Raw genomic sequence first — 14,064 nt, 5'->3', positions numbered from 1 at the left:
GTGTGTATATGCATCCATGCGCACACACACACATACAGAGAGAGAGAGAGAGAGAGAGAGAGAGAGAGAGAGAGAGAGAGAGAGAGAGAGAGAGAGAGCACCAAAAACACAACAATGACAAATAAGAGAAGAACATACTGGTGCCCCTCAGATATACATTTTCCTACCACTCCAATGGCCACGTGTCTTCAAGAAATCACTCTCTAGTCTCTGAAAATTAAAAGAAGGACCATTCATATTTAGAACTGGAAAGAACTAAGATACTGACACCCCCTCATCTTTAATAATCCATAAAGAAATTAATGCATAGCTATCAGCAAGTAGCTGGGGTCATTCATCAGAATGTCCCCTTTCAAGAGAACTTCCAGACATCACTTTGTCTCCATCGAATGGCAACAGGCTGATGGGTAGAAAGTCCTGTGACCCACAATCCCTGAATGGGAAGTTATTAGTCAACAAACATGTCTACAGCACACATAAAGAATTGTGGGCAAGGTATGAAGTTAAAAATCACTGCCATGGGCTGAGGAGAAAGCTTAGTCAGTCAGGGCTTGCCTAGCAAGCACGAGGACCTGAATGTAAGTGACAAAAAGTAGGGCATAGCCATGCCTATAATTCCAGTACTGGGAATGTGAGTCAGGCAAGTCGCCTGAGCTTGCTCGGAAGTCACTCTAGCCTATTTGGTGAGCACAGGACACTGAGAGACTCCGTCTCAAAACAAAAAAGCAAACTAGATGTCTCCTGAGGAACAGCAAAGACTGTGGCCTCTCCACATCCACGTGCACACACATGTGCCTGCACAAAGATGCGTGCACACACACACACATACACACACCCCACTATCTTTTTGTTTGGTTCTTGGTTTTTCAAGACAGGGTTTCTCTGTGTAGCCTTGGCTATCCTGGACTCACTTTGTAAACTAGGCTGGCCTCAAACTCGCAGCGATCTGCCTGCCTCTGCTTCCCAAGTGGTGGGATTAAAGGCGTGTGCCACCACACCCGGCACACATCACTATCTTAAAGCCTTAATTTCCCTCAAGTTTTTTTTTTTTAGAATAACTGTAACATCAATCCTAAATAAAAACGTGTAATAAAGGGACGTTGCTTTCGGGCATAAATCTGTGGTCAAAATGGGCCAAGAAGACATCTATTTCCCCCCAAAGGATAGAGAAAATGTATTACCCACAAATATGACATAGAAAATGAAATTAAGTTCCAGCAGGAATGAGCTGTAATTTCATCTTCATGCGCTACAAAGAGAGATTTCAGAGCAGTCGGCCCTTTTCCTCTCGGAGATCAAAAACGTGTGAGAAATTATGCTACAAATTGCAGAGCCTGAGGCTGAAAAATGACAAAAATAGCCACTGAAGCCCAAGAAAACAGTTCATCAGCTTCATTTTAAGAAATCGAGTGTGCATTGTACAGTGGCCCCGGATTGGCCCACTAAGATAAGAAGCATACCATTAGAATATTTGTTTTCCCTTGGACTTTAGTCAGCAGGAAGCTGCACTATTGCCTAAATAGGCAAGGGTACTCGGCCTTCCTGAGGAGAGGGGGTATTTTGAGTTCCTTTTTCCAGAAGTTGTAATGGGTTTAAATGAATTCTTTTTTTCCGCCTGTTCTCTATCCTTCTAGGGACCAATGACCCATATTTCTAAAACTGTCTAGGATTTGGTATGTAATGGGTCACTCCATACACGACACACAGGCTGGCCCATAGACCACCTCTTCCCAGTACTCTCCATTGCTGATGGTGACATCAGCAGTGGTATTTGTACCTGACTTTGTGAGCAGCAGAGATGGTGCTAGCAGCCAGGACATGGAGCATGGAAGATTGCTGGCCAGTGAATAACTGGACTCCTACTCTCTGATTCCTCCTCAGTTAAATGGGGAGAGATGCTTTCTGACCTATTGGCTGCTGCAAAGTCAGGGGGAGATGCTGGTGCTTTTCACACATGATGCTGGCAACTGATGTCTTTTCCAGCCATACACAGAAACACCAGCAGGTTATCAAACACTACTCATTGTTATATATCCATTAGCGGTGTGTTAGTGTGGGGGGGTACAGGTGTGTGTGTGTATGTGAGTGTGTTACTTGTGTGTGTGACTGTGTGGTTTTTTTTTTTTTTTTGAGATAATCTCTCTCTCTCTCTCTCTCTCTCTCTCTCTCTCTCTCTCTCTCTCTGTGTGTGTGTGTGTGTGTGTGTGTGTGTGTGTGTGTGTGTGTGTGTATACATACATACATATATATAGTGCTGGGTTTATAGGCATGTACCCACCACACTTGGTTACCTGGAAAATCAAAGAATAACCAATCAAGCATTGGAACAGGGCAGATTCCTACTAGAGCAAGCACAGTAACTCAAGTGCACATTCTCTTTTGGGGGCACAGTTCCTTTCTTATCTTCTTGAGACTCCAAATGATCTAATAGGTAGAGGCCAGAGGCAATACCAGACCTTCTACAAATGCTCAAGGCAGACCCCAATACAAAGATTGTCTTGTTCACGAATGTTATAAAACTTTTAGTGTCTGATTATATGTACTAAAATATATATCATATCTATAAAATCTATTTAATACAATTTAATACATTTAATACAGCACCCCCGTGCTCATATGGCCACACCTTCCTCACTGTAATGGGCTTCATCCTTTCTGAAACTGTGAGCTGTTTGGTCACAGCAGCAAGAACAGGAACTATGATAAGCAGCCATGGCAGTGGCCTGAGGCAAGGCTGAACATCATGGTGTTGTGAACTCTGGGCAGACACTGTTGACCTAACAGCAGCCTGGAGGCAGAGAGAGTGGCAAACAGGAGCCGACTAGGGCAAGATAACCTTCAAAGATGCTCTCCCAGGGCCCCACTTCATCCACATAGACTCCATCTTCCACAGCTCTCCAACCTCCCAATAGTCTGTTCAGACTGTGAATCTACCAGTGACCAGTCCCCCTGATGAAGGCCGAGCCCTCATGAGCCAGTCACTGCCCCCGAAGCCTCACCTCTGAACTCTGCTTGAAACAGTGAGCTTTTAAGGCATGAGCCTGTGGGGGGAGGGGCCCCGTATCTGAACCATAACAGAGGGGAGGAGGAGGGTAAGCAAATAGAGGCTTATAATGTTTTACAACTGAGGGATCTTCTGTGGACATGGGTAAGGTATTACTGGAGACAATGATAAATGGGAATGGAAGAAGTGAAGATGAGCTAGGAGCGTGCTCCAGGCCGAGAGCACTGACGGTGCAGTTGTGGCGAGCTCTGTGTAGACACGTCGGTGACAAGAGGGCGGCGCAGTTAATAACATGGACCTCATTGTGTGGGGTGTGGAGCATCATGGGAGGTTTGAATGACTGTACACATAAGCTAATAGGTTTTACTTCTCTTTGGCGATGAGCATCTTTACTTTAGGCAAATTTGGGGGGGCAACTCTATCATATAAAACAAGAATTACTGAGACCGCCATCCTTCTAGACCTCCTTTACTGCCACATAGGAGAGGGCGTGTACATGCTGCACTTCCTGGATTTGGTTCTTGGCCATAGATGACACAGCTCACACTGTACTATCTGGATTTTTCCATTTGTGTGACTGTTATGCCCAAATCTTGAGAGACTCTCCGAACAGGCCACCCAAGAGCCAAGTCCAAATGCAATGGCAAGGAAGTCTTTATTGCAGGTTCAAACCCGGGCCACCCCTCCCATGCACTGGCACAGCAGATGCAGGGAAGTGGCCTCGAGTCTCAATTGAGAGGGGTTTTTATAGGTTTTAGACAAAGAAATGGGTTTTAAAGTGTATGATTGGATGACATTTGGGCAGAAAAGCTGCAAGCAGGGAGTTACAAGCCTTGGTGTTTCATGGCTGGGTGATAGGTGTAGGAGCAAGTTGACCTATAGAAAAGATTGGTTGAAGCAGTCATGGGGGCATTAGGAACTTTGGCCTGGCTTCTCTTAATTGGTTGTTGCTATGCACCAGACAACCTCCTGGTCAGTTTGACCAGCAGAGAGTATATTTGAACTTTGCCAAGGTGAGTTGATTGTGTTGCTAGGGCATATTTTTCTGTTTAGACTAATTTGTGGTTTTTCTGGAATCTGGGTTCAGCCCTTGGCTAGACTTAACACAAAATGGAGGTTTTCTTCTTTTCAAAATGGAGTTTGTCTGGTCCTTTCACTTTCGAAGACTTGGGAGCCGTTCAAAATTCCCATGAGAAAGGCAACTATCTCTGCTTTTTAGAGTCTTGCCCCCAACATGTGAGGGGGGTAGGCTGATGCTGATAAAACCTTCTGGAAGACCATTCCTGTAACTAAAAGGGCAATATCTCATTGAAGGCCATGTTATCAAGGCCAGGTACCACACCACCCACCACCCACAAAAGGCGTGATTTGCACAATTTTGCATGTGAGGAAGTTGAGACTCAGAGACACTGAATAACTTACCCAATATCAAGAAGAGAGTTAATGGGAAAAACATAGGCTCGAATCTAAGTCGAGATTCCCCCAGCTGGTGCCTCACCGTAACCTTGCTAGCCTCCTTCCCACTTACTTTTTATCTCCTCAGACATTTGTCTTCCTCTCAGCACCTTTCCTAACCTATACTTGGTATTCAATAGTTTATGAAGCCAGAGTTTCACTATGTAGCCCTGACTAGTACGGGGCTCTCAGTCTTCTTGCCTCAGCTTTCCAAGAGATCATCCATACTTGCACACCATAAGCACCAGGTTAGATATTGATTAGTAAAATACGTTCCGACATTTTGATGGATTCACATAGATTCCTGGAAAATAGTATTCCTACTTATACAAACAGAGGCATTCTGGCGTGTGGTAGATTGACACTTCAGGAAGAGGCCAGTGTCAGCCTCCAGCTGTGTTTGTAATGTCCCTACCAGGCAGTTATTAACCACCTATGGGGGTCCCTCTTTTGCAATGCTGGCAGGGGGATGCTTTATGCCTAATCATTGCAGCTAGGTGCCCTCCTGTGGAATTGGTCCTACTCCTCATCTTATACTCATCTTCAAGAGAAAAATCACAGACTCTTCTTTTTCTTTTTTAATCAGGGACCACCTGTCTTAGTTACTTTTTTATAGCTATGAAGAGACACCATGACGATGGCAACTTATAACTTCCCGCCATGATGGTCATAGACTCGAACCCTCTGGAGCTGTAAGCCCAGAGGGTTCGAGTCTATGACCATCATGGAAGGAAGCATGGCAGTGGGCAAGCAGACAAGTGAGCATAGTGCTGGAGCAATAGCTGGGAGCTTATATTGTTATCCACAAGGTGAAGGCAGAGAGAAAGCTAACTGAGAATGCTGTGCCCTTTTAGAACTTCAAAGCCCACCCCCAGGGACACACACACCTCCTCCAACAAGGACACACCTCCTACCAACTAGGGACTAAGTATTTAAATACAGGGCTTATGGGGGCCATCCTCATTCAAACCAGAACACTATCTATAAGGTTGAGTTCCTTATCTCCTTCATGCCTCTCTCTTCTTCCCTTTTGATTCACTCTGGTGATTCCTGCCTTAAGACGTTCTTGTTTTCTAGCTGCCAACATTTCTTCACACCAAACAAGAATAGCTGTTTATCTGCTTCCCATCCCTAACTCCCAGAAGTCTAGTCTAAGCTCTGTGCCTTTTAAGAAACATGTTAATTAGAATATGAAAGTAGAAAGAGGAGAAGGCAACGTTAGGACAAAACACAAGCCATGGAATTTTATATACATGTATATATTTATGTATGTGTATGTATATATGTATACATATTTTTTTTTATCTTCCATATCCCCTACTTTCCATGATACCCAAGAAAGATCCAGGCACATCTAGAATTTAGTAGCTATATTTGCTCCATAGGATGAGCAAAACAGCAAGGTGCCCACTCAGTCCAATTTATGGTTAAACATTGTGTTTGTCACCCTAGAGACCATCAACCAATGTGTTCTACTTACACATTGCTCCGGTTGCTGTGTGTATGCAATTAGGTAGGAAATGGGCCTTCTCAAACCACTAATCTCTACTAAAACACTGCATTTTTGTAAATACATGATTTTATCCTATTCAGTAATTGTTATTTTTAAGTTGATTTAGTTCATTGCCTTGAACAGTATAACTCATATGGTGTTAACTAGATTTCCCATTTGTGTCATTGAAGAGTTATGTGGAAAATACAAAGATGAAAACAACCCATTGGAAACCGTGAAAGGAAGAAAGTTAATTGAATTTAAATTAGACACAGCAATAACTTAAAGTATAATTGAAAGCTCTAACAGAAACATGTGTTTTTATATAGCATGTAGTAAGACTCCTTTAGGATAAAAATTTTCATCTAATGCCTTAATATATAATATACCTTAACAATTCATTTGTTTATAAATGTCAAATACTTTTGATGTAAAAATATATTGAGTTTCCTATGTTCAGAAATCTTTAAATAAGGATATAAGATCTATTTAGATAACTCTGAAAAGGGATACAAATTTTATCTGATCTGGAGCTGTAGGTGAGTGGTAGAGTCCTTGACTAGCAAGCATGAGGCTTTGGCTTCAGTCCCCAACACTGGAGAAAGAGAACAGAGGGATGGAGGAGAGGGAAGGTGGGAGGGAGGGAAGACGGAAGAGAACAATGGCATTTTTCTGGCTTCATATTCCCATTATTATTTTTTAATATTATAATACATTTATTTTTTTTCCTTTTTATTCAGTCTTCTTTCATATATTACATCCCAACTTGCAGTTTCCCCTCTCTCCCCTCACCAACTTCCCCTTTACCCTGGGTCCATCCCACCTTGACCTCCCCCACCCCAGGAAAGATCAAGACACCAACCAAATACAGCATAACAAGCTACAATAAGACCAGGCACATATTTTCACATCGAGGCTGGATGAGACAACTCAGTAGGAGGAAAAGGGTCCCAAAGGCAGGCAAAAGAGTCACAGACACCCCCGCTCCCACTGTTAGGAGTCCCATTAAGAACACTGAGCTACACAGCCATAACACGTATGCAGAGGACCTCGGTCAGACCCATGCAGGCTCCCTGATCTCTGTGGTCACTTGAATCCCAGTCAGTGGATTCTATGGGCAGTGTTCTTGCCCACTGTCCTTGGCTTCATACAGAAGGACTCTATGTTTCTATGAGATCTGCACATAGGCACTATTAGGGAACTGTAATGGTTTGTATTTTCCAATTATCAAATACTGGATGCTTTAAGCATCTTTTTAATTGAAAATATATTAAATCGTATTGGCTTCGAGAGCATCATTCTTACAAAACCAGCCAATAGGGTCAGGCAAGGAGTTAGGTTAATGTTATCCACAACTGCCTGCTGAATCCTGGCCCCATCCTTGGAAGAGAACATTCTCTAGGTAGGTGGTCCATGCATGTCTACCTTGACGTCCAAACACAGGGCTCAGCCTTTCATTCGTCCCATCTCTTCTCTTCCTCCGTATCTCTACCCAGATCATTTGAAACTATCCTCACCCTCAGTTCCTGCCACTGCTCTGCACAGCTTTTGAAAGACAGAATCTCACTCACTAGCCTCTATTAGATCAAGTTAGCAGGCAGGTGGGTTACAGAGGTGCCCCGCCTTAACGGGACCCAGGTGTGCCATCCAGGGGCTACATGTTGTTATGAAACCATGACATCACCATGGTTCTTATGCCTTATTCTGGACCACTGCTTCCACCAGGAAAGTATTGCCCTCAGAGGACAAGCTAAGTATGAGCAATGGATCACATTGCTTAGGGAACTTTGCCTCTGAGAATGGGACAACTGAATTTTAAAGCACCTCCATGGCATGAATAGGACCTGCTGTCCTGGCTAAGGTAAATTTCTTCCTTCTTTTCTCTTTAAACAGCTCTGAGCAACGAGTCCCCTGCTCCACTTCTTACCACAGCTCTGGTTTGCACTCAAGTGACGGTGTCACAAAAGCGGGACCCATGGGCCTTCCGGAAATCAGACAAGTGCCAACTGTTGTGATTGAATGTGATGACAATAAAGAAAATGTGCCTCATGACTCTGACTATGAAGACTCGTCCTGCCTGTATGCACGGGAAGAGGAAGACGAGGAAGAGGATGACGATGATGACGCCTCATTGTACACCAGTACGTGCAGGCCAACTTTCCATGGCTGTGGAAAAGCGTGGCACTGTAGACACAGCACAGAATAGCTAGCTGCCTGAAGATCTGGTTTTAACTGGGCCCTGGGTGACAGGACAGCTCAGGTGGCTTCCCCAGGCTCCACTTCCTTATGCAGCAATAAGAGTAAATATCTATGCGGCTTCATAGCTATACACATCACACTACTATTTCATCACCTCCTACATCTGTCTTGATTACTTTCTTGAGATGTAACCCTCTTTTTCAAACAACAAGGCGTCAGGGTAGGGAGAAATTAAAAGAATGTCTTGCCTGTGTAAACCTAGCTACTGTACATGCAGCATATTCATGCTCAAGTGTGCCTTGTCAGCTTTAAGTGTGGATTTAAATTCTCTGCTGAAGACATTTAACTATATTAAGAAATAGAGAAAGCAAGTTGATAATTTATCGCTGTGGCCATGAACAGCTAGGGTATAATGGTGTGGGGATAGCTATAGCTGACTTGAGGTCAATTGTTTAATACGTGGATTTATCATAACAGCAGCCGTTTGTTGCCTATATAGGATGTTTCCAATGAGATATGATTGTGTTCTCATATCTCTATCGTAAAACCATCTTAGGAAATCAACATGCTCCCATTTGGCCGGTAAATGGAGAAGGGAGAGTGAAAGTGATGTGGCAGAAACCACAGAGCTGCAGTCAGAGGCTGCAGTGACACCGCCCCCCCCCCACCAGAGCGGAAGGGGGCAGCTGCTGAGCCCATTTGTCACGTGGTACTTGAGAACTGACGCCTTTGTGCCAGGGTCTCTCTCCTTTGCACTCTTGACTCTTTGGGCCAGAGCATTCTTTGTTGTAAAGGTGATCCTGAATACTGCCCTGGGATTAACAGCCTCCAGGGCCTCTGCCAGCTAGACGGCAGGACCATCCTCCCAACCCCCACCTAACCTTCAGCCACCAAAATCCCCTCTAGACATCTCTGGCTGCTCGCTAAAGAGCAAAATCAACTCCGGGTGAAGCCACAGACTTATAGCAGCCCTGGATGCTCTGAAACGTGTGTTCAAAAGAAAGCAGTCTCAGAATGTTGCTCATTTCAGGGTCCTCAGCTGTGCCCTCACCCCAAACGGTCCTACCTTAACCACACAGAGTTATTTTGCATGCGCTAAGCTCCAGGTAGCTGCTCTTGTCTGTCTTCTGAGGGTTCCCAGCATCTATGTCACCAATGAACATATGCAGATATGGATCCTCACAGATTACCCCCTCGTCCTGGCAGCAGCCTGTTTCTGTGGAGCCTTTCCCAGCTGCTGAGACCTCTGTCTGCTCCTCTCCCCTCTATGGCACTGCACAGTGGGTCCTGTCCTCCTTTGTGATGTTGCCACATGCTGAGCATTTCTGAAGGGAGAGACCCAGTCACAGGCTCCCCTTCTCTTACCAATATGTCCCACACCGTGTGCGGTGTCTACAAGTGTAGCCATGGCAGCTGCGCTAAGAACTTGGACTTTAGCGTTGTTGGGTAGTAAGCCCTCTGTGTCTGAATCCTTGCCTTTTGCTTTATAACCACGCAAGGCTGGCCTCGTGGGCCTCCAGGCACATAGGTAGGTGTCTCTGGTAACTGACGAACTTGTCCCCTCCTGCAGGCTCTCTGGCCATGAAGGTCTGCAGGAAGGACTCCTTAGCCATCAAACTCAGCAACAGGCCCTCTAAGCGAGAGCTGGAAGAAAAGAACATCCTCCCCAGACAGACCGACGAGGAACGGCTGGAGCTCAGGCAGCAGATTGGCACCAAGCTCACCAGGTAGGAAAGCACCACTGCTGCCTTTCTGACCCCCAGGACTTCTGTGGCTCAACAGAAGTGTACAGTCTCCATCTCCAGCTTAGCTAAGGCTTGGAAATTCCACTTGATTCAAGGGTTAGGAGGTAAAAGTGTGATTTGGTTAACTATGGCGACAGTCAAGCATGCTCTCTGTTACAAAGTCAAGTGTTTGGTAGTGGTGCCTACTGCTACTCTGTATGCTTCTTGAATAGCGTATATATGGTTATTAAAGACATAGGCATAGCTCCGTGTTGTAATACTATCTTAAGCTCTTGTGTAAGTTTGTTATCTAAGTCTCAGTTTACATAGTATCTGGCAGCATTTATTGAACACTTGTTATTTGGGCATGCTTCTAAGCATCCTTACATTATGTAAGTTAAATTATTTCTCTTTTGAATTTTCTATAAGATATGCACGTTGATGCATAATTTACAGTTGAGGACATCTGGATTAGACAACTTTAGTTACAGTCTTAGTTACTTTTCTATTGTTATGCATTACTATCTATGGCTTCTTTCTCATAACTAACTTGGTTTCTTCATGGACGGTGTTGTGGTGATGCTGTGGGGCTGTGTGAAATAGTCAACACTGATATGTTTAGCTTTGTGTGACAGTCTTCAAGTGTGAAGAACAAAAATATCAGAACACACATATATACATTTTCTCATGCATTTGCTGTGTGTGTGTGTGTGTGTGTGTGTGTGTGTGTGTGTGTGTGTGTGTCATAATCTCTATCTACCTCACTGAATTGCAGTGGCGTGGCCACAGTATGGTTATCTGGATTGCCCAGTGATAGTTACAACTTTCTAGAAAGCCCAACCTGTGCTCTCTGCCTTCAACAGCTACTCAAAACAACCCCTCCCCCAATCATCCATGCTTAGAGTGGAGGCAACATCCACCCACTGTCCGACAATGACCTAGGTATCCCCAGATCTATTCTCTCAGACAACATATAGCCATATCTGGGGGTCAGGGTGCATAGTTCTGAACCCACTCCTGACCCAGCATGTTCCAGTATAACCATAGTTCAAATGAAACTATCCTTAGGTGGAGAAGGCCTAGGGAAAAGGAACGGAGCAGATGGTTGGCCCTGATCCTTCCCAGAGTTCAGATCCACCCGTGCATATCTTTTATTATAGATTTTGTTTTCCCTTTGGCTCCCGTTTCCCAAAATTTGCTATAGAACAGACAGAGCCTGCAGCATACAGAGGCTCAGCAAGTGACTTCTCCGTGGGCAGAGTAAGGTGCCAGCACATCTGGCCACTTAATGTAACATTGCAGTGCAAAGTGACAGAAAGAAAAAGTGAGAAATAGGGAAAGGAAGAAATGGAGGATACAGAAAATAGTCCTGCCCTCCTGGTGGTGACTGATAAGTGGAAAAGAACATTTTTGTTCCCTAGCGTTCCTCCCAAAGAGAGAATGCTCCCAGCTTCTCAGGCCAAACGCACAGCCATATCCCGCCCAGCATAACACTCTGGCAGCCGTGGCTAAACTCAGAAGGGGAAGAGACATGGCTGTCCATGTTTGGAAACGTTCTAGGTTCAAACCTGTGTCCAAGAAATCCTTCCTCTTATTATAACCCTTCTCCTTTGCCAACGCATAAATACTTCTCAGAATCCATAAGAGCCACTGAAGATGGACCATGGTGTTTGTCTTGCCCCAGCCATCTTGGTGGCTAGAAGGACACACCAGCGAAGGAGGAGACAGTCGTGGAGACAGTGGTGCTGATGACAGTCAAGGCACTTCATGCTTTCAGCAGGAGTGTTTCTTTCCTATGATATACCTTTGGGAGCTGTGGTCAGGTTCCAGGGCCTGAGTGCAAGGGAGGAACAGCAGGGTTGTACAGTGTTTCATAACTCAGATGGGGAGGCCACATCCGCATTGCATAGTCATCCTTGTAGACACACATTCGCACTGGTTTAATATATTTAATAGTCTCTAATGTTTTAAATTTTTAAAGACTATTCTCTTTAGAATGAAAGGCCGGCTCTGCTCCACCAGCCAGTCATTGATCCTAAAACCAAGGCAGAAAATCTGGGCCAGAGATTGACCAGCTATTCCAGGACAAGATGCGTAGCTTCAGGCTTTAGTTCTCAGCCATCACTGGCGCCACGCCCACTCCCACCCCTACAAACCTCCCAGGCTAAAATTTTGATCGCTGTGTACATACACACTGTGCACTTTGTTATTACAAAAAGTGGAGTAAGAAGAACATAGAAATCTATTAAGCTTGTTGGGCTGTGGCAGCAGAAACACACTGAAACCATCAGCTCTTTAAAACCCTCCAGCTGAGTCTGCAGCCCCTCATGGGGTGAGCAAGAAAGAAAGCTTTACTTTAGCCTGATGGTTTGAATAGCTTAAGGGAGGAAAAGGTGCAACAATCCAAGAATAATCCCAGAGTGGGAGTGAGGACCGGTGAGCCAAGTGCAGTAAGGTCAGTTTGTGCAGAACCTTCCAGAATGGAGGTCGTGTCTCTACCCAAAAGCACAGTTACTGTCTTTTGGCAAGGGTTTGAATGTAAAGTATCCCCTATAGGCGTGAGCGTTTGAACACTTGGTCTCCATATGGTCTTTGGGTTTGGGGGTGAGGGGCTTGCAGAAGCCTTAGAATAGGTGGGGCCTGGCTGGAGGGAACAGGGTGCTGAGGGTCGTAGCTTCTCCTTCCAGCTAGAGCTCTTTGCTTCCTGCTCCACTGAGATGGGAGGAGTCCCACAGATGAGGCCACTCTGGCGTGACTTCAGCCATGTTTCTCTGCCTGTCACTTGGAGCCAACAAAGCCCTTCCTCCCCTTGTTGCTTCTGTAAGGTATCGTGTCCCAGTGCTGAGAAAAGTCATCAGTGCAATTTCTATTAGCATTACCTTGAGGATGCTTTGGAGGAGACATTCCTGACCCTCGGTCAAAAAACCATCAGGATTCTTTGTATAACAAATGACTGCTTCAGTCAGCCATGGCTGGAGAAGTACAGAGTCCTCTAATTAGAGATAGGAACATGGGTGGAGGTCATGCATGTAGCTGCGCCTTACATACCGGATCCCAGAATAGTGCAACAAGCACAGGAGTGAGCGAGCAATTCTGCCCCCTAAGGAGTCAAGCAGAGAGGGCAGAACTTCTATTTTAGTTATTTTCTTCTTTTTAATTTCCTTATTTAGACTTCATTATAATGCGCTTGGCACATCCATGAAGTAGTTCCTACTTGTTTATTAGCCATAAATGAATAGCATGCAGTCGTGCATGGTGATACAGACTGGGAATCCCAGCTCTTAGGAGATTGAGGTATGGAGGCAGGAGGATCAGAAGTTCAAAGTCATCCTTGACTTGACTACACAGCAAGTTCAAAGCCAGCCTATGCCACACTTGACCCTAAGATAATGATGATGATTATGATACATACATACATACGTAAATACATATATACATACAGAGATGCATAGACAGATACATTGATGGGTAGGTAGGTAGATGATAGATACATACATACATACATACATACATACATACATACATACATAGGCAATAGACTGATTGATCATGTTGAGGGCACACTGAGATTCTTGTCGATGAGAATGCTTAGAGTCGCTTGGTCTAAGGGTCCTTATCTGAGCCATGTGAGCAATGCTTTTCTCCCCAGTAGCCTGTAGTCAAGGGAAATATAGAGGCCTCAGGACATGTCCTCACTCACTCCAGGCCCCCACTGTGCACGTCCTTGCTACACCCTCTCTGGGTGTCTTCTCAGGAGCTTTGACTGATCCCTAAGAAGGAATCACCTTGACTCTGGTCTAATTTCCTTCATTTCCTCCCCCCACATGATAGTCCATCCACATGACTCAATTTTTTATTTCCAATCTAACTTAACACTTCAAATAGAAGTGGGGGATGTGGAGCCATGCTTCTCAAAGTTTACAGACAGGATGCCGTGGCGGCGTGGCCTCCTGAGAGAGAAAACATGTTTTCTCCCTTCTATTTTTAGTTTGGGGTGCTGATTTGTTGGTGAAGTAACAGTGTTCAGGACTACTGCAAGTAGGATTCTCAGGGACAAAGGAACTAAAACACTGAAGCATGGCCTCACTGTGGTCACAAAGACCCACCGCCCTCAGGCCCCTGGGGGAGGGCCAGCATTCCAGCTTAGCCAACAGAGGACCCACACACTTAGCCTCTCCCATGGGCCTCTG

The 14,064-nt window shown here is 45.0% G+C and overlaps 1 protein-coding gene across 8 annotated transcripts in view; it reads left to right on the top strand.

Moving 5' to 3' along the window:
• PHACTR1 (phosphatase and actin regulator 1) overlaps window positions 1–14,064 on the top strand; it is a 461,758-nt gene that overhangs the window by 406,926 nt on the left and 40,768 nt on the right. For all 8 annotated transcript variants that reach the window (XM_084794583.1, XM_084794584.1, XM_084794581.1 and 5 more), the window contains 2 exons: window positions 7,845–8,092; window positions 9,721–9,877. In XM_084794583.1, coding sequence (XP_084650709.1) covers window positions 7,845–8,092; window positions 9,721–9,877 — 405 coding nt within the window. The remainder of the gene's footprint in view (window positions 1–7,844; window positions 8,093–9,720; window positions 9,878–14,064) is intronic.

This window comes from Acomys minous, assembly GCF_964271855.1.
Source record: "Acomys minous genome assembly, chromosome: 9".
In the NCBI taxonomy this organism is placed as follows: Eukaryota; Metazoa; Chordata; class Mammalia; order Rodentia; family Muridae; genus Acomys; species Acomys minous.
This window is presented reverse-complemented; position numbering and strand designations above follow the sequence as displayed.